Genomic DNA, 19,617 nt, shown 5'->3' on the forward strand with positions numbered 1-19,617 from the left:
TCTCCGGGCTTGGACCGTATGTAGATCATCTGCCACTATGGTTCTGCCCATCCTCTTGGGTATGAGTCACGAGAGCCTGGCTCTTACAATTCCAGATATGGTGCAGGTCACACGGAACTGGTCACCATCCCTGGCAGGTGGGAAAGCTTGGGCTCAACAAAGCCAGCCTGCCTACTGGTGTGCAAAAAAAAAAAAAAAAAATGCAGAGAACACAACCAAACTTGGTCTTGCGGTTCCCTCTATCCAGGCCACCCCTAGACTTCCTTGAGCGACAGTCCTTGAAGCTGGCTGGCTCCGTCATCCTCACTCTTCTCCAGTTGAATGAAACACGGAGCTAAAGATCAGAGGATCTGGGGGACGGGCGTGGGGGTGGGGGGAGCAGAGAGGGCCAGCACATCAGAGTACAGGAGCGTGGCCTCAGGCTGCGGAGAGAGTCCCCGGACGCAAGAGAAATCCGGATGCCAAGACAATCACCGAAGAAAGCAGCGGTCAGGACGAACTCCTTCCTAGCTGCCTGACCATCCTCCATATCCCACCCTCACCTCCTCAGCCCGGTTGCCTAGAACAGCCACAGCCTGAACGCAAATACACTCGCAGTGCGCATGTAGAGACTTCCGGGGACTTCCGGTGGGAGTATCCGGCGCCTAACGGAGCCAATCGGTGGCGTGGAGTCCCCGAGAGTGCGCATTGGTCTCTCACGTCAGCATTCTGACTACAATTCCCAAGGTGCACCGAGAGCGTCTCCCTGTTCAAACGGGCCAATCGGCGGCCAGCGAAGGCCGGCGCCGCATTTAAACCCGTATCCGAGTATCAGCTGGGATATTTGACCCTCCAAGTGAAAATCTAGGGGTAAGAAGTGGGCGCCGGGTGGAAGAGAGTGGGGTGCCCGGCCTCGCGCCGCAGAGTTCGAGAAGGACGGGGTGTCGGGCCTGCTCTGCAGCTCAGAGTCCGGAATCCGTTACTCCGTCTCGGGGCGCACTGTCTCTGGGAGACAGGGAACAAGCTGGGAGCAACCTCACCCTCTGGTCCCCTTGCTTCCCGCAGCGAACTTTGTGGAAGGTGCCTTTGGCCAGCCAGGCGAGAGAAGTGAAGATGGATGCTGGTAGTAAGCAGGAAGGTAGGTCCTTTCTGTTCGTTGCGACTGTGGAGTTCAGGCGTGTAGGGTGACTGTTGGAATAGAATCGATGACTACAACAGACATAAGAAATGAACAAGTCTGGCTGGGTAAGCTAATGGATTTGGATTTAACCGGAGTTACATTAGCAACTTAACAGCTTCACCGCCAAAGAAAAGGTCCCCCGCCCCCAGCAATTGTAAACCACTGACATATTTTCAGAGGGACCTCCTGTGCCTCCTGAGTCCGTGGGCCCTCCCCCTACTTCCAGAAGGGCATTACTGGGCTCAGTCTTGTGAGTGTCTCCTGTGGGTCATCACAGTTGCTGTGATATCAAATTGGTAACAGCTTCCTCAGGCACAGAGGACAGAGTACCACCACACTCCACCCCTTCCTTTGCCTTTTGCATTCTTTTTTTTCTTTTGGTTTTTCAAGACAGGGTTTCTCTGTGTAGTTTTTGGTGCCTGTCCTGGATCTTGCTCAGTAGACCAGGCTGGCCTCGAACTCAGAGAGATCCGCCTGCCTCTGCCTCCCGAGTGCTGGGATTAAAGGTGTGGGCCACCGCCGCCAGGCTGCCTTTTGCATTCTTTTCTCTTCTTCCTCCACCTTCCTTTATTTTCTTTTTTTGAGACAGGATCTTACTTTGTAGCCTGGAACTCACTTTGTAGACCTGGCTGTCTTTGAAAGCACAGAGATCCACCTGCTTTTGCTTCATGAGTTGCTAGCAGACTCTTTCTTTGAAAAGAAATTCTTGCTGGGCGGTGGTGGTGCATGCCTTAGGTGGATCTTTGAGTCTGAGGACAGCTTGGTCTACAGAGAGCAAGTTCCAGAACAGCCAGAGCTACAACAGAGAAACTGGGTCTCGAAAAACCAAAAAAAAAAAAAAAAAAAAAAAAAGAAAGAAAGGAAGAAAAAGAAGAAACAAAACCTCTGTCTCAAAAAAAAAAAACCCAAACCAACAACAAAAAAAAAACACAAAACAAAGAAAAAAGAGAAATGAAAAAATTCTGTACATTCATTAATTTTTGGACGCAGATGCTGTGATGCACATGCCCCTGTGGAGGTTCAGAAAGCAGCTTGCAGGAAAGAACTCTCCGTTTGTCTTGTGGGTCCCAGGGCTTTGAACTCAAGTCGTCAGACTTGGTGGACAGTAACGTTACTTCCTGAGTCTTGCAGGGCTGATGTAGGGTTTACAACTGTTTTCCTCCTTTTAGGGCGGAGCACTGAGCCGCCATGCCCTATCAGGTTATGCGTCTTCTTCACTTTGACCCCTAATGAGGCTGCTTCGTACAGTCACTGCTGCCCACTACAAGACACGTCCCTGACCAAGGCTGGCAGCGCAGTCATCTAGGGGCGTACACATAAATGTTTAGAAGACAACTTGCCAGCCATGCCTGTTTAGCAAAACGACAGCCGTGAGTCCCGACTGGAGCCTGTGACCTCCCTCAGCCATAGGTGTCTGTTTTGAGTGACAGTTCCACACATAGGCTCCCTGTAATGCAATTGGGAAGCCGCTGGTCTGTTAGAGGGAGCTGATCAAATCAACATCTGGGCCCACCAAGGCCATGCTAGGAATATGGACTGGGTGGAGGACAGAGTGGCCCGGGAAGGCATCCGAGGAGCAGCGGTGGTCCACAGGTGCTTACTGAGTCTCTGGTGTGAGTTTGTCTCACCCTTGAACTCACCGCTGATGCTGCATAGGTGTCTCGTAATCGACAGCTCCAGGGGAGCTGAAGTAGGTGGTCTTTAGAAAACCTCCTGTACCCGAAGGGGGCTTAGCTCTCTCGGAAACCCTTGGGACGATCTCTGGATGTGTGTAGATTGTCACAAAAGCGAGGTTCTGTGTTTCGGGGTTGGATCAGCACACTCAGAATGGCTTCTGGAACTTGAGAGTGAAAACGGAAAATAAGATGGACTTGAGTTCCCCACGAAACGCGATTCCGTTAAAGCAACAATTGATAACTTTTCTGAGAGCGAAACCTTATAGCAGCTGTGAAACCAATAGAGACACTGGTAACGTTTTTCCCTGTTCTATCCTAGCCCTAAAATAACAGTGGACTTTTCCCTCCACCCCCTAGACATTCTTCTTTTGGAAGATGAAAAATTTGACTTCGATCTTTCCTTGTCTTCTTCAAGGTAAACAAAAGCGTTTTCTTCCCTCCCCATTAAAGCCCTTCATCTGGATGCCGGTGTAACTCCCCACTGATAATCCTTTTCTTTAAACACAGTGCAAATGAAGACGATGAAGTCTTTTTTGGGCCGGTTGGACATAAAGAAAGATGCATTGCTGCCAGCTTGGACTTCAGCGGCCACGTTCCCGAGCAGACTCTTGCCGCCGCCCCCGGCAGCCCTTGTACCTGGAGCCCGCTCACTGGGGAGAAGTTTGTAGAGGTGTACAAAGAAGCCCACTTACTGGCCTTACAGATTGAAAGCCACAGCCGAAGAGAGGTGACCCAGGCTGCCAAGCCCAAACAGCCTGTGAACCAGACCGTGGAAGGATTTGTGCAGAACTCACAGTTAAAAATCAGCCTCTTTGAAAAAGAGCAGAAGAAGGAAAAAAGCCCCATGTCACTGAAAAGAGAGACATTCTGCCTGCCATCTTCAGGGGTGCAGCCTCTCTTGGGGGAGCCCCAGCTTCTGGCTTCTCCAACCCTGCTCAGCTCCCCTGTCCCAGCTGGCCCTGCTCAGACCCAGAGCAACCAGGGTCTGTCCTGCTCCTCTCAGCCAGGGGAGTCAAGGACCTCCCAACCTCCAAATCAGCCTGGGCCTCAGAGGAGGATCTCCAGCAAGCTACAACCACCCCGAGCTTTGCCTGTGAGAGGAAGACATCCTCACCTGGCCATGGAGAAGGTAGACAGAGTGCATAGAAACAGTCTGGGGTACACGGCTCCCTGCCTCTCCTCAGTCCACGCCCTGCCATGGAAGCCTCACGGGAGGGCTTGCTGCTCTAAGGATTGGAACGCCCAGGAGTAGTGCCAGGATCTGGACAATGACGGGGATAGTGATGGGGAGCTGCCCAGTGTGGGCCCCTCTGATGAACACCATCCCCCAAGTTGGGCTCTGGTTGTTCTCTGCGGCTGTGACTTGATTTCTTTCCAGGCGTTGCATGAGTGGGCTGTCAGGGAAGTGGCAGGTGACCAGTTCACTGTTGAGCAGCCGTGGAAAACTCAGGGTCCTGGAGGCTGGGCTGGGGTAGGCAGAAAGGCAGATTGCAGAGCCAGCTGCCTCCAGGTTTGCCCGCTCTTGCTCGGGAGAGGGGGCGCCTGAGAAGAGACACGGGCTAAAGGTGTGCTAGGGTGGCGCCTGTCACGATGTCCTGCACCAGCCCCATCGTAAAGAGGGTTGCAGTTGGAGGAACGGCTCTGTGAGGTGGTCGGAGGTTGAAGCCCCGCACTTCTCCTTACCCCCCCCCATCTGTAGGCCCTCTCCTGACCACATCTGCTTCCCCCAGAGGCCAGGATGCTCTGGGGGGGATCTGCTAGCAGCACATGTGGACGTGGAGCAGGACTCGAGTGGGATTCATGCGTGGTGGTAGGGCAGGGGGTGTGGTCACAGCCCATGCAGGGTACCAGGCAGGGTTCATCAGCTAACGTATTCGCAGCAGCATTCGTGATGCCAACCTGGATGTCTATGAACTGATGAACAGATAAATAAAATGGGGGCACACCCAAATAATAGGATAGTTTTTTAGTAAAAGTTGCAGTATCACTGAGTATGTCTTGAGGCCGTGGGTTTTATGTCTCATGAGTGCTAAAAGGAAAGCATCACTGTCACACTGTCACACTGAAGCTACTGCTTGTGCCTTCAGGACACCCTGGCTGCTTATGTGCACGTGGAGCAGGTCCCTGATGTCCTTGTCCCCGAATGTGTCAGGGATTTGGCCTTTGACTTGCAGGCCAGAGAATGTGGCTTTCAGCACTCAGCCAGAAAGCCTCGCTGCGGCCGAGCTGTTACTGTGGCAGAGGGTGACCACACAATGAAGAAACCTTTCCACATAGCGTGTAGAACACGTGTGGCTGAGGCAGCTTCCTCACTGGGGCTGCTCTTTGTCTGTTTTCAAGATAGGGTCTCACTATGTAGCTCTGGCTGTTGTGGAATTCACTATGTAGACCAGGCTGGCCTTGTAGAACTCAACGAGAACTACCTGCCTCAGCCTCAAGTGCTAGGATTAAAGGCGTATGCCACCCTACTGGGCTCCCTCACTGAACTGAGGGCCTGACAGAGGAGAAGCCTTAGAGATGTTCCTGCAAGCCGCCCGCCCCCGTCTGACATGGCTTTAGTGGGCAAGCCAAGTCTGTCATTCTGTGCTGTTTCCCTCAGTTGGCAGTGGCAGGGTTTGGGAGAAATGGTGCCAGCTCTGGGCTTTATCAGACCATGTAGTCCTCACCTTTCAAATTAACATTTTCAGCTCAGAAAGGAGGTGCCAGCTGGTCTTCAGAAGATGAAACTGCTGAATGAAAAGGGATCACAGAGTGATGTGCCCCTGGACAAACCCAGCACTGCTCCAGATGCTGTCAGTAGAGGGAGCCGCCCAGGCAAGCGGTCCCTCCCTGTTCCTAGCAAGGTGAGTGGCTGGGGTGCAGGGCTGCCACTTGCCCTGCATGGGAACAAGGTGCCAGTTTTGTATATTTTGATTAGATTACGTTGGTGGGGTGATAGTTTATTTGATGAGTGCTTGCGTGAACATAAGTGAGATCCTAGGACTCGCTATAAAAGTCCTCGTGTGGCGGTGTGCACTTGTAATCTCAGCACTGGGGAGACAGAGACAGTTGGATCCCTTGGGCTTGCTGGTCAGCCAGCCTAGCCTACGTGGTGAGTGCCAGGCCCGCGAGAGACCCTGTCTTTAAAAGAAAAAGGTGTCTGGGCCTGGCAGTGGTGCATGCCTTTAATCCTAGCACTTGGAGGCAGAAGCAAGTGGTTCTCTGCAGCTGATCTGCATAATGGATTCTAGGTCAACTAGGGCTACTCAGCGAGACCCTCATCCAAACTAAATAAAAGTGGAGTTGTCCTCCAGTCTTCATGTGCACGTGCGCGCACACACACACACACCAGTTAAGGAAAGTTGGAAACAATCCACAAGAGGTGGCTGGGTTGCAAAAAGAGAGGCCTGAACAGGCAGTGTGCGCTGAACTGGCCTTGCCACTTGGGCTGTGGGGGTTAAGAGTCTACACTTGGTTCCCAGCAACTGGTTTCCACTGATCCCTCATAGCCTCTATGGGAGACTTGAGGTGCTGGGTTTTATAGTCTGAGCTCACATAGAGGTGATCACCTTTTTGGTACTCTGAGTTACCTATTAGAAGTCATTTATTAAAGTTGCCCAAAGCTACGCCTACAGCAGGTGACTAGGTTGAGCCCCACAATCTTGATTGCTGCTCGCTCTCCTACCTCTCCTCTAGCAGAGGTTTGGACATTACATTCTAGACACAGTCGCCCTTCCGGGTCCATGGGCTCCCCATCTGCGGATTCATTCAGTCAAATTGAAACTATTCAAAAGAGAAGTTCCTCTGTGCTGAACACATACTGCTTTTCCTTGTCAGTGTTTCCTAAGTGAGTGTGATGGCATCCACAGCCTTACATCAAAATTAGAGTCATCCTGAGGTAACTTAAAGTCTGGGTGGATCTGTGTAGGTTCCAGGCAACTATCACACTCTTACATTTGGAGGACCCCTGTAGGTTAGTATCCACAGGGTCCTCAAAGCAGTGTTCTCGGAGACTGAGGGATAACTGTGCTGCTTAACTCTTTTCTGTAAAGTAATTATTACTGAAGATTATAGAGTTTTTAAAGATTTTTAAATTTTATTTTATGTGCATGAGTGTTTTACCTGAGTGTATGTTTATGTACCATGTATGTTCCCAGTACCCAAAGAGGTCAGAAGAGAGGGTCAGATCTCCTGAAACTGGAGTGATAGGTGGTTGTGAGCCACCACGAGGGTGCTGAGAATGGAACCCGGGTTCTCTGCAACAGCAACAAGGGCTCTTACCTGCTGAGCCATCTTTCTGGTCTCACTAAAGATTATTTTTAAATCCTACCTTTGCAGAGCTAACTGTGTGTATGTAGGTAACAAAATCCTTGCTGATTTTCTTTTTTTCAACCTTTTTCTCAGTTGGGGCTGAAGAAGACCCTGTTAAAACCACCAGGCTGTACTGGCAGTCTCACAAGGAAATCCTCCGCCTCAGGGTCCGCCTCGAGCCTCATGTCTGGTGCCTGTGTGTCTCCAGCAGCAGGCAAAGGTGAGCAGATCAGCTAGTCAGGTGAACCCTGGAGCACCATATGTTTTGGCCTCCCAGAATGCTGTGGAATTACAACTCAGGGCTGAGGGCTAGGCAGGAAGAGACTCATTGTCCCTCTGCCCCTGAATACTTCCTGCAGTAAGGAGGTAATGGTTTCGATTGGAGGCACACAAACTCATGAATCCACATCATTGGACCACAGGTACTAAGACAGATCAGCCCAGCCTGGGTCATCTGGGGCATGTGTCCTTGGGTTCACCTGCCTAGACAAGGCTGCCATCTAGTGGTGAAATGGTATAGAGGCCAGGGAATGCATCTGTTTCTGGAGTTTGCCTTGCATTCTGGCCATGTCCATTGTAACCAGCACGGTGAGATGTGAGAGTAGATGTGAGAAGTCTGAGCTCTAGAATCAGCCTGATCTAGAGTCCTGACTGCTACTCAGTGGTTAAGAGAAGTCTGCGTCCTTACCTTTAAGTCAAGTGATATTGTTGACCTTGCAAAGTTCCTATGAGTCTGGGAGCGTTCCTGGGCCCTTCTGTGGCCCATGAGTCCATGATGAGGAATGCATGCACCTGCTGCTGCCCAGGTGTTGTGAGGTGGGTCTTCCTCCACTGATTCAGGACTTCGACCCCATGTGTTGTATATGGTAGAGTCATAGGGTCAGATTCTCGAGATTGTGGGAAGGGCCCTGGTGGGGCTAACACACAGTGTACACATGGCTACAGCATTATTCCCTAAAGTTTCACTTTGAGCCTTCACTGTGTTAACTCACACAGTGAATCCATTCCTAGGGGAGCAGATGTCATCCTTGCTATCCACACACCCTGCTCTGTTTCCAAACCCAGTCCCAAGTTTTCTGTCCTTGAGTTCCTGTCTACCGTGAGGGTGGGGCAGGACATGTGACTAGACTGTCCACTTTGTATACTCAGCAAGGAAGTGAAGGAAGGAGAGCTTAACCTTGTGACTGGACACACATTTTAGTAACTACTGAGCACTGGACAGCACTCAGCTCGGGTTAGGTGTCCTGCTGGTCCTGATTTGATGATCACTTTGGGCATCCACATGTTGTCAGTTAGGTAGTCTGATGTTAGGTAGCCAGTCTCGAGGTGTCAAACCTTGTGTGTGTGTTGGCGTGTTGGTGTGTTAAAGTGTCTGGAAACAGTGTGGCTTGAGTGACAAGTCTTGATTATCTCCTTTTGCAGCAAAGTCCAGCGATCTTTCAAATATTCCCACCAGCAGCTCTCGGCCTCTGTCAAAACCCAGCAAATTGGGCAAAATAGGCCCCGCCTCTCTGCACCAGGCTTTGCCAACAGCCCCTGCCAGGGCATCTTGCAGACAAGCCAGAAGGGCTAATGCTGCCCAGACAATGGCAGAGCAGCCCAAGGCCTCCATCCTGACTCCTGTCAGCCAACAACCCCAGACTCCGGAACAAAGAGGACCGAATCTGGATCCTGACACCCTGACATCGTCTCATTTGAATAAAACTGGCAGTGTACAACGGCAGGACTCCGATCTGAACCGCAAGCCAGAGGCTGTGTGTACCCCTACAAACCCATTTAAAGTCCCCCAGTTTTCTGTTGGTAAGTACTAGATACGTTTGGTGGTTTTTAAGATTTGAGGAGGTTACCATTGTAGCTAGTGCTGTTTTCACTGAGCACTGACATTCTGTCCAAGGCGTATTGTGCTGCCCACTTGGTGTGTCCATCCTCCTTGTGGTGAGCCACAGCTGCCCACTTGGTGTGTCCATTCTTCTTGTGGTGAGCCACAGCTGCCCACTTGGTGTGTCCATCCTCCTTGTGGTGAGCCACAGCTGCCCACTTGGTGTGTCCATTCTCCTTGTGGTGAGCCACAGATGCCCACTTGGTGTGTCCATTCTCCTTGTGGTGAGCCACAGATGCGCACTTGGTGTGTCCATCCTCTTGAGGGTCGACATAGCTCCTGGGCTGCTTCTTGCTCCCTGTTGTCTTCAGTGTGGTCATTACGTCTGGAGCTGTGGCTTTTAATTTGTCGCCTGGGTGGTTAGAGCTTTGTGGGTCTGTTGGGATGGTATTGGTGGTTCTGCTTCTGTGGGTCTTTGTTTTTAATCATCTGGATTGTGTTTTCCTAAAGAGGCTGAGCTTGGCAACCAGTGAATGTGCAGATCAGCCTGCTCCATGCTGGCCTTTTTAACCTCTCACAGATGGTCTAGAAGGGTGTTGTCTGGAATGGTCTAGCCCCGTCACTGGTGTGGGGTTTTGCCCAGATAGCTCTCTTCTAAGCATCCTGTTATTTTGTTTCATCCACTCAAACTGGGTGGAATGGGCTCCTTCCCAGCCCTTGTTCCCCACTCGTTTCTTGTGGTTGTTTATTTTTTTTAAACTCTTTGTTCTTTGGGGACCTGCCACCCATCTCCCCAATAAAGACAGACAGACAGACAGCCATCTCCCCAATAAAGACAGACAGACAGACAGACAGACAGACAGACACACACACACACACACACACACACACACAGTCTTATTCTTTCTTCTGAATGCCTGGCCTTAGCTTGGCTTATTTCTAGCCAGCTTTTCTTAAATTATCCTATCTTACAAAAAAAAAAAAAAATCCCATCTACCTTTTGCTTCAGGGCTTTTACCTTCTCTATTTCTGTATATCTTTTTCTTTCCTTCTTACTTTGTGTATGGCTGAGTAGCTGGCCCCTGGCATCCTCCTCTGTTCTTATTCTCACTCCTCCTCCCACATTCTTCTTCTATTTATGCTCTCTGCCTGACAGCCCTGCCTCGTCCTCTCCTGCCTAGCTGTTGGCTGTTCAGCTCTTTATTAGACCACCAGATGTTTTAAACACACATAGTAACACAGCTTCACAGAGTTAAACAAATGCAACATAAAGGAATGCAACACATCTTGCATCATTAAACAAGTGTTCCGCAGCATAAACAAATGAAACACACCTTCAACTAATATTCCACAACAGTTGCTCCTCTTGACCTCAGGCCTGTCACCCTGCACGGTGAGCTGCTGCTGTGTAGCTGCCTATTCAGGAGATTCCACAGAGTTTCCAGAGTTCTTTGTCTTCGTGTGACTTTTCTCCAGTTCTCTGACTCTCACGTTCTCGTACCTTAGTCCTCCCGACTCCAGCCATTGTCTGCTCCAGCCACTGAGACTGTCCTGCCCTGTTTTATCAACACCAGCTTGTGCTACATAATGAGTTCTGGGCCTCCCATGACCACACAGTGAGACGATGTTAAACAAAATGGCCAGGTGATGGTGGCTCACACCTTTAATTCCTGCACTCTAGAGGCAGAAGCAGGCAAATCTCTGTGAGTTCAAGGTCAGCCTGGTCTATAGAGTGAGTTCCAGGACAGCCAGGACTGCACAGAGAAACCCTGTCTTGAAAAACCAAAACAAAAAACCTAAAATGTTCTGATTGTCTTTTCCCATTTAAAGCACCTCTTAAATCTTGGGCTGTAGTTCAGTGGCAGAGTCCTTTCCTAATATTTTAGTCCCTGGATTCAATCCCTACCTCCACACACAAATATAAACAGAAATCTCTTCATCAAAAGAATTTTGAAAAATTTTTATTACCTGTGGGTGTGTGCCTGCACCATGACACACCTGGAGTTCAGAGTACAACTTACAGGAGTTGGTTCACAACACTCAGGGGCAAGCATATCTGAGTTCAAAGCCAGCCTTGTCTACAAAGCAAATTCTGATTGAGCCAGGCCTACACAGGAAGTCTCCAAAATAAATAAATGAATAAATATAAAAATAGAAAGAGAGAATCAGCAACAGAAGAAAAGCATTGGGAAGGATTGTCCCTGGTGAGGTGGTGGAGCCTTTCAGTCTCCAGAGAGCAAAGGAAGCCCTGAGCAAAGAGCAGTAAGGCTTGACAAGTGGTCAGAATGGGAATCTTTCTCCTTGCTTGTTCTGTGGAGGTCAGGCAGTCGCTGCACCAGAACCTGTTATCAGATAGGGCGCTTGCACATGGGGGCAGCCGCTCTGTTGGCTCCTAGTTGGCTGGTCTCGGCCCCCCATTCATCATTTACTATTACTAATTGAAAGTTCAGCAGAAATAGGGGAGGCAGAGGAAGGTGGATCTCTGAGTTCAGGGCCAGCCTGGTCTACATAGGGAGCTCCAGGATAACTAGAGCTGCAATCCCTCCCTCAAAAACAAAACAAAAACAAAAAACACAACAGAAGGAAGAAGAGGAGGAAGGAGAAGAAACAGGGAAGGGAAAAGTGAAAAAAGTCAAGACATAGTGGGAGTCTGAATATGAGGGAGGCTGAGACAGGAGATCACAAGTTTTAGGCTAGCATGGGCTACAGAGTGAGACCCTGTCTCCAAACAAAACAAAACCCCATATTGTGGCGTTCTGCTGAGTATCTTTATGTGTGGGATTGTTTTGCCTGAGTGTAAATGTGCACATCTGTGTGTTGCATGACTTGTGTAGAGGCCAGAAGAGAAGTATTAGATCCCTAGGAACTAGAATTGTGGACAACTGCGAGCTGCCATGTGGGTGCTGGGAATCAAACCTGGGTCTTCTGGAAGAGCAGCTAGTGCTTTTAACTGCTGAGCTATCTCTCCAGCTCACGTTTACATTTAATAGAAGACTTGGCTCCTATCAAGGAAGTGTCCTTTCAGATCTTCAGTGCAGTGGAACAAAAAAGGTTGGAGACAGATTTAATGGGTGCTTAGGTGTGGTTGTTGAATGAGGACGGCCGCCATAGGCGCATGTATTTGAATACTTGGTTCCCAGTTGGTGGAACTGTTTGGGAAGGATTAGGGAGTGTGGCCTTGTTAGAAGAGGTGTGTCACTGGAGGGTGAGCTTTGAGGTTTCAGAAGCCCATGCCATTCCCAGTTAGCTCTCTCTCTGCCTCCTGCTCATGGTTCAGGTATAATCTCTCAGCTGCTGCTCTAGCGCCATGCTTGACTTCCTGCTGCAATGCTTCCCGCCATGATGGCATGGACTCTTTGAAACAGTAAGTCCCCAGGAAGTGCTTTTCTCTAAGTCTCCTTGGTCAAGGAGCTTCACAGCAGAAGAAGAACATTGGAGACACTTCTAGTTTGCTTTCTGTTGCTGTGATAACCACCAGGACCGAGGCACCTTGAGGAGGTCATTTGGCTGACACTCCCACATCCCAGCCCATCACTGAGGAAAGTCAGATCAGGAACTCGGGCAAAGACCACAGTGGAGTGCTGCTTCCAGGCCTATCTGCCCAAGGATGGTACCGCTTACGCTGCTGGGCCCTTTACTACATCGATTAGCAATGGAGAAAATGCCCCATAGAGCAGTCTGATGGAAGCTGTTCCTCAACTGAGGCTCCCTCTCCCGCATGTGTCAAGTTGACAACAAAGATGAGCAATCACGGATGGGGTGGTCCTTTTGGCAGAATAATTGCTCCAAACAGCAATGCTGAGCTGAGATCAGACGCCCAATAAGGAGCATCCACTAGATAACCCAAAGAGAACGTTCCAGGCAGAGGAAATGATGTTGTCAAGGTCCCATGGCAGAAAGGCCTTGAGTTCCTAGAGGAGAGGGAAGACAGAGTTGTAAGAATGCAGCTGGAACAGATCCTACTGCAAGCCCAAGCACTGCTTTTATTTAAAGAAGAAAGATTTATTTCTTTCCCATATCAAAGGCTAAATAGAGGACATGGGGACACCTGTGACCCTCTGTGTGCAGCTGTTAGGAGGAGTGAGGCGAGAGGCTTAGCGTGGTTGGTGACAGAAGGGTGCTTCTAGGGTGCAGAGGAGGACATAGTACTGTCCGTGGTAGTGGTCTGGAGCCTTAGGGTTACTGTAGCTGTGAAACACTGTGACCAAAAGCAAGTTGGGGGGAGGGGTGTTGTTTCACTCTCAATTCCATATAACAGGTCATCAAAGGCAATGGAGGCAGGAACTCAAGCAGAGCTGCTGGGGTGCAGAGGCGACAGTACTGTGGGCAGTGGCGGTGGCCTGGAGCCTTACCTGGCCTTGCATGGCCTGCTAAGATGGGCCCCTTTGGTGGCTAGGGCCAAGGATTCTGGTGATGGCCTCTTTGTCCATAGCTTCTAAGACAACCAGGTAACACACGGAGGTTCTGCTCCTGAGACTTTGGGGTCCCAGATTGACTCTCAGGATCACGAGAGGCAAGTTTGTATTTCATCTGGAATCTTATGGTAGAGGGACCGTGGTGTGACAGGCCATCTGGGTTATGCTGGATTTTGCTTAGGGACTGATGAGCCCACACTGAATTCTGACTGATGCCTGTCACATACCAGCTGAGGCATCCACTTGGAGACACTGGTCACTTGTAGAAGGTGTATGTGATGTGTCTCTGAGCTAGGGATGCGACAGCTCTAGGACTCCATGCACACGACATCCTTGTGCCTGGGAGTTCAGGGAGCAGCCTGACAGGCACAGGAGACTGGGGATGAGCCTGCCACAAACTCAGACCCAGGCCAGCTGGGGAAAGGGACTGGTAATGGTCCAGAGGGTTCTCAGCATCAGACCCAGCCCATGCCTCAATTGGGTTCTTAAGAGGATTTCCTTGTGTGTCTTATCTGACCTTCTGTCTGTACTTTACATGGACAGTTGGGAAAGTGGGGACATCTAAAGGAGAGTGCCCGGGTGGTAAGGGCACATGCCAGCTTTTCCACATGGCTCTCTTCTGACCAGCCTTCTCTCTTGTTCTTAGGCGACACAACTGATGGTGTGACCCCGAAGTTCTCGCGGACACATCAGCTGCAGTCCTGGACACCAGCTAGCAGGTAACTGACAGCAGTTTGCCTCCTTTCTTACCTTTGAGAACCACTGATGTGTCTGCAGGCTCCTGCCGCCTGGGCTTCGGGTCCAGCTTCCGAGGTGAAGGCTTTCTGTCACACTCACTGTGTGCATGATGCCGAAAATCCCAGCTGGGTGCAGACCAGGCCGAATCACAGAAACCCCTTCAGCTGCTTTAGGTGCTGTGCCCAGACCCCCCAAGGCTTCTCACTGAGTGGGTCAGGGATGGTGTGGGGACAAAGAGGTAGAGTCCAGCGTCCACGTATTTCCAGAGTCCCCAAGTCACTGGTTTGTGCAGTTAGGGACCATGGGATGGTGCAGTTGCTCAGACTTGGGTTTCAGTCCTGGTCTGTGACCCAGTATGAGTCTATAAATACCCTGAGTATGTTTCCTCATCTCTAGACGAATTTCTAATTAAATAAAAAACATGGAACCAAATATAGGGGTGAAAGCCTTAGAGATCAGGGAAATAGTGAGAGCCACTAACCAACCTTACCTCTCCAGCTCTGCAGCTCCCAAAAGTGAGCTACTTCCTGTCTACCCGCACCTTTATTGCCTTGCTGTTCTGCCCTCTCATTGGCTCTTAGCCTAGCTACCTCACTTCCTTGTCACTGCCTGTCTATATAGACCTCCAGGTCTCTATGGTTGGTACTGGGATTAAAGGCATGTGTCACCATGCTTGGCTCTGTTCCCTAGTAAGGCCTTGAACACACTGAGACCCTGCCTGAAAAGTGATCGGATTAAGGGCGTGTGCTATCACTGCCTGGCTTTTGTGTTAATGGCTTGCTATTTCTTTTGATCTCCAGGCAAACTTTATTTATTAACATACAAATAAAATATCGCCCCGTTTCAGCACAAATAAAATATCACCACACTCATCTGTCCCTTGAGTGCTCTCTGGCCCAATAGGGCAGTTACAAGGAACACTGAGAAGTTGTCCACTCACATGCAGGTTCCTGGGGACCTACAGGAGCTCCTAAAATGGCAGCCCTGACCCCTACTGCCCCTTTTGTTACATCCTTTACCACCCATAACCACTGGTTATGACATGGTCCAGCTGACGGCATCAGCCAGTCTTGGGCAGCTTTAAGCTTTCACATCCTCAGGGTGATCATGGAAGTACACTTGAGGGGCTGGGGGTTGCTGTAGCCATGCCCAGGTGCCTTCCCCCCATGCAGTGTTAAAAAAACCAACTCTGGTGCTGGGTAGCTGCTTCCCACTTCTCCTGCCTCCATGGCTCAGCTACCTAGAAAAAGAGAAAAACTGTGGGCACTTTGGTCTTCTCTGGAGTTTGTGGCAGAGCCAGCGTGTCTACAATAGCAAGATGAGTAGGCTTGGCCCTTGGTGGGAGCTTGATCTGAGAGCACCCCTCATGCCTGGATGTGCTCTGTGTAGGGAGCCCTTCTTTCAGATCATGCCATTGGAAGTCTCTTTCCAGACTCTTTGAAGAACACAGACGTTGTCTTTGATGGATGGTAGAGTTGGTGGGTGACTCCCTAGGCCTGCCAGGGCTCTATGTTAGTAGTATGTCCTAGAGCTGCTTTAGCAGAACGTCTTAAACTCTGGGGCTCTTGTAACAAGCGTACCAACACCTGGTTTTTGTTTAGTTATGAGTTGGGGGGCGGGGTGTCTTCCTGTGTCTGCTGGGTTAACCTTACACTCAATCTTCCTGCCTCCTTCCCCGATGTTGTTATTGGCTTGTGCCACCATGCTGGGCATCTGGGGATCTAAACAGAGGTGTGTGACAGTTCTGAAGCCTGGTCCTCCAGATCAGGGCATCTACAGATGGAGTGTCTATGGGTCCATCGCTTGCCTCATCATGTCTTCACATGGAAGGACAAACATGGCGTCCGGGCCTTCTTTGTGATGGCACTAATCCTATTGATCGGGGCTCGCCTTCTGACCAATCACCTCCCAGGGGACCTGTCTCCTATGCCATCATCTTGGGGGCTGGACTTTCAACATGAATTTGGGGGATGCAAACATTTAGCTGGTAACAATTGACATGACAGTCTCTGGTTTAAGAACAACAACAGCCAGGTGTTGGTGGTGCTTTTAATCCCAGCACTCGGGGAGGCAGAGGCAGACGGATCTTTGTGAGTTCAAGGCCAGCCTGGTGTACAGAGCGAGTTTCAGGAAAGGCTGGAAAGCTACACAGAGAAACCCTGTCTCCTGGGGGTGGGGGGTGGGGAGGAGAAGAACAACAACAAAGTAACATTTGGATAGTTGGTGGTTAAGGCATGGGAACTGCCTGCCGGGAATCACCCAGTTCCCTGACTTGGTTTTTACCTTTGACTCTAGGATGTTAAGCCTAGGTATGACTGACCAAGTGGGGGAAACCACCATCAGGTCACCTCTTAGCCAGACTTTGATGGAGGACAGATGTCTTTCAGAGAAAATCTGCTGGCACAAGTATCTGTTTAAGACCCTTCTGACTCTTCCGTGGATGGCACCATGAATGCAGCCATGGTCAAGGATGTTCTGGTTTCCTGAGGCATGGCTTGCCGAGGAACCTGGCACTCGTCCAAGGTCTCACGGGGGCTGCTAGTGCCTTGAGTCCTGCCCATGCTGGAGTCCCTTCTCAAGAAGCACCCACTCCGGCTCCCTGGCTGCCCATTCAGCCTCAGTGTCTGGTGTTCAAGATTTCCATGTCTTCTCCAGGGTCCTCAGCAGCACTCCTGTGAGACGCTCGACAGGCCCCACTTCACAAGGGCTGCCCAGCAGTATGAGGACCCCTGTGAGCGCAAGGCGGATGTCAGCATTGCCCACACCTGCCAGTCGGCGCCTCTCTGGCCTTCCATTAATGGCACCTCAGTCCCTGCCCAGGGCTCTGGCATCCCCACTGTGTGTGCCTGCCCAGCGCCTTTCTTCTGAGCCCAGGAGAAGATCTGCAGTCAGGTAAAAAGATGGGTTCGTGAGCTTTTGCCTCTAGTTCCCCAGACCTCAAGGTCCCCTGTGCTGGGAAGGTGCAGGCAGCAGATAGAAGAATTATGAAACGAGGCTCAGCACGAAATTAGGCATGTATGTGTGTATGTGTGTGTTATGCCTTGTATGTGGTGTGTGTATGTGTGTGTGTGTGTGTTGTGCCTTGTATGTGGTGTGTGTGTGTGTGTGTGTGTGTGTGTGTGTGTGTGTGGTGCCTTGTATGTGGTGTGTGTGTGTGTGTGTGTGTGTGTGTGTGTGTGTTTTAAGTATAATCCAGAAAGAGCTCTCCTCAGGTTGTTGTGAAGCCCATGAACTATGACAGAGAAGGTGTTGTGTTCTGGTTTGTGGATATCGCTGCTGTTCCGTGTCCTCGGTTCATTCAGATGCTTAGGGGCATGCTAGGTGCCGAGAGGTCTGGCCTAGAGGGGAGCATGGTGGCGTACCAGATGTACCCGTTAGTGAGAGGCATGCTGTAGTGTGGAAGGCGTGCGAGACTGGGGCCCCAACCTGGTCAGCGTGCAGGACCAGGCCTCCTGAGGGAGCCGTGGGCCTGGGCACTCGGGCAGGCAGGCACTTGGCTCACCTGGGCCTGGAGGGCTAGCCACAGCCTGTGGTGGGCAGAGTTAGAGCCCTGCCTATGTAATTTAGTAGCTCTAAAGGAAGGGGCTGACGTGGACACAAGGTGAGCTAGACGGCTAGAACTGGAGAAGTGCAAGGAGCCTTGGAAATCTTTGGTCCTCTCGCACAGAGACCAGGGTCTGGCCGTTAAATTGTCCTCAGAGTTAGGCCACCGGCCCCAGGGTCAGGTGCTGCTTCAGAGACTGCTGTCACGTCATAGCTGGTGAAAGGTGTTTTAGAAAGATCTTACAAGTCTCTCCCCCTCCCCCGCCAGAGCGGAGCCGACCCAGGAGAAGCCGACCCAGGAGGAGCCGACCCAGGAGAAGCTGACCCAGGAGAAGAGCAGCAGCAGTGCCAGTGGTGGGCAGGGCCAAGGCCTGTCCTCAGATGAGAGCTCTTCCCCTCCGTCCTCCTCCGTGCCTCACGCACTTGACTTTTCTCCACAGAAGAGTGACTTTCCTCCTCCCCAAGGCTCCAGCACAGGGGCAGCTCAGGGTGAAGCAGAGCCTCATGAAGACACGAGCCCCAGTGAGGTACATGGAGGTGGTTGTAGTTACATGCCGTCTGAGGTGCATGGAAAGTCATGGTTTCCTTCCTCCTTCACCCTGGGCCTTTGGTTCCAGGAGACTCACAGGGGGGCTCAGGACTAGGGACTAAAGAAATGTTTGACAAAGGAGTTGGTTGGGGGTCAGAGGGCAGCAATGGGAGCAGGCTGAAGCTCCCTCCTAGCTGTGGGTAGGGGTGCAGTGCCCAGAGGGAACTTACTCCCACTCAGGGCCCACTCCAGCCTTCCTTGGGCTCCAGGCTGTGAGTCCCAGGTCACAAGCAAAGCCTGGCTTCCCAGGGTGGTTGCTGGGCACCAGCGTGGTACTGGACTTTCCCTCTCTCCGTGCCCTGCCTAGGGTCTTCTCCTGGACATCAAGCTGGACCAGCTCACCATCACTCCTGAAGCGGGGGGCAGAGACCTGGCGGATCGCCCTCTCATTGACTTCAGCAACACCCCTGAGTCGAACATGGCTTTGGGACCCAGCAGCTGGCCCCTGATCGACCTTGTAACGAACACTCCAGACATGGATAGAAATGGTGTGGGGAAACCTCCAAAGGCTGAGCTCGGGCAGGTGAGAAGCGGCAGGGGATTCACGCCGATTTCAGCCCAGGGTGCTGTCGTCAGCCCTGGACCCTGCACAGTGCCCTTGGGGCTCACAGGCTTTGTGTCTCACACTCATGTTGGGCAGGCTTGGCTTCTCTACAGTCACCCATTGCCATCAGGCAGCTTGCTGGGCCCGGAGCAGCCCTCAGGGCAGCAGTCATGTCCCTGTCCCCGACACCACACGTCCCTGCCCGCTCTGTCAGGGAGTCACACGGGGCTTGGGTTTGAGGGTTCTTCTAAGAGTCTTTGACGGGGTGCTTGAGTCTCGTTGGCCTCTGTGCAGTGCTGGGTTGTTTTTCTGTCCCTGGGCTCCAGTGGGATTGATTGGCTCAGCCACTGCAGCTGCTCGGGTCTGTGCGATGGCTGCCCGGACAACTGTGTTCACCTTGACATCTCCGTTCTCTTCCAGCTGATCGACCTGGGCTCCCCGCTGATCCAGCTGAGCCCTGAGGCTGACAAAGAAAATGTGGACTCACCCCTTCTCAAGTTCTGAGCAGAGAGAGCACAACCCTCTGCCCTGTAGTCTGTTTACTTCTGCTGTGGCTTTAGACTCCGAGAAGCACATTTGGGAAGGAATTGTATTTGATTTGGGGGGAGCCTATTATACTGCTGGTGTCTGGAGCAGGTGAGGTCCCCACTGTGGACCTAAGCAATCCACCTCTGTGGCACTCTGCTCCTTGCCTTTTCTCTGGACTTGAACATAGCTCTAAAAGCTTTGTTTTGATTCTTTTGTATATAAAATAGAAAATGACTGTCTGTACACTTAAATTTGTTTGAAAGGTTAAATATTCTAGATTTAAGTTATAAAGTAAAATGTATTAAAGTATGCTTGA

At 51.1% G+C, this 19,617-nt stretch overlaps 1 protein-coding gene across 3 annotated transcripts; it reads left to right on the forward strand.

Annotated features, from left to right (window-relative positions):
- Positions 1 to 639: 639 nt before the first annotated feature.
- Positions 640 to 19,617, forward strand: Gtse1 (G2 and S-phase expressed 1). Of its 3 annotated transcripts, XM_042264523.2 has the most exons (12): positions 640 to 849; positions 1,045 to 1,117; positions 3,193 to 3,250; positions 3,343 to 3,964; positions 5,523 to 5,678; positions 7,219 to 7,345; positions 8,548 to 8,925; positions 14,006 to 14,078; positions 16,753 to 16,989; positions 17,909 to 18,167; positions 18,537 to 18,752; positions 19,194 to 19,617. In XM_042264523.2, exons 2-12 carry the CDS (start codon positions 1,093 to 1,095, stop codon positions 19,275 to 19,277), a joined length of 2,235 nt encoding a protein of 744 aa, XP_042120457.2. In that variant the 5' UTR covers positions 640 to 849; positions 1,045 to 1,092; the 3' UTR covers positions 19,278 to 19,617. The 3 variants fall into 3 exon arrangements, with proteins under 3 accessions (XP_042120457.2, XP_076412622.1, XP_042120458.2); XM_076556507.1 differs by lacking the exon at positions 1,045 to 1,117 and having other exon boundaries at positions 741 to 849; XM_042264524.2 differs by lacking the exon at positions 640 to 849 and having other exon boundaries at positions 856 to 1,117.

This window comes from Peromyscus maniculatus, chromosome 20, assembly GCF_049852395.1.
Source record: "Peromyscus maniculatus bairdii isolate BWxNUB_F1_BW_parent chromosome 20, HU_Pman_BW_mat_3.1, whole genome shotgun sequence".
Classification (NCBI taxonomy): Eukaryota; Metazoa; Chordata; class Mammalia; order Rodentia; family Cricetidae; genus Peromyscus; species Peromyscus maniculatus.

Coding starts and splice junctions, on each gene's coding strand:
- Gtse1 (XM_042264523.2), top strand. CDS start 1,093: ATGGATGCTGGTAGTAAGCAGGAAG. Junction 5,679..7,218: donor CCCTCCCTGTTCCTAGCAAG/GTGAGTGGCTGG, acceptor CCTTTTTCTCAG/TTGGGGCTGAAGAAGACCCT. Junction 14,079..16,752: donor TCCTGGACACCAGCTAGCAG/GTAACTGACAGC, acceptor TGTCTTCTCCAG/GGTCCTCAGCAGCACTCCTG.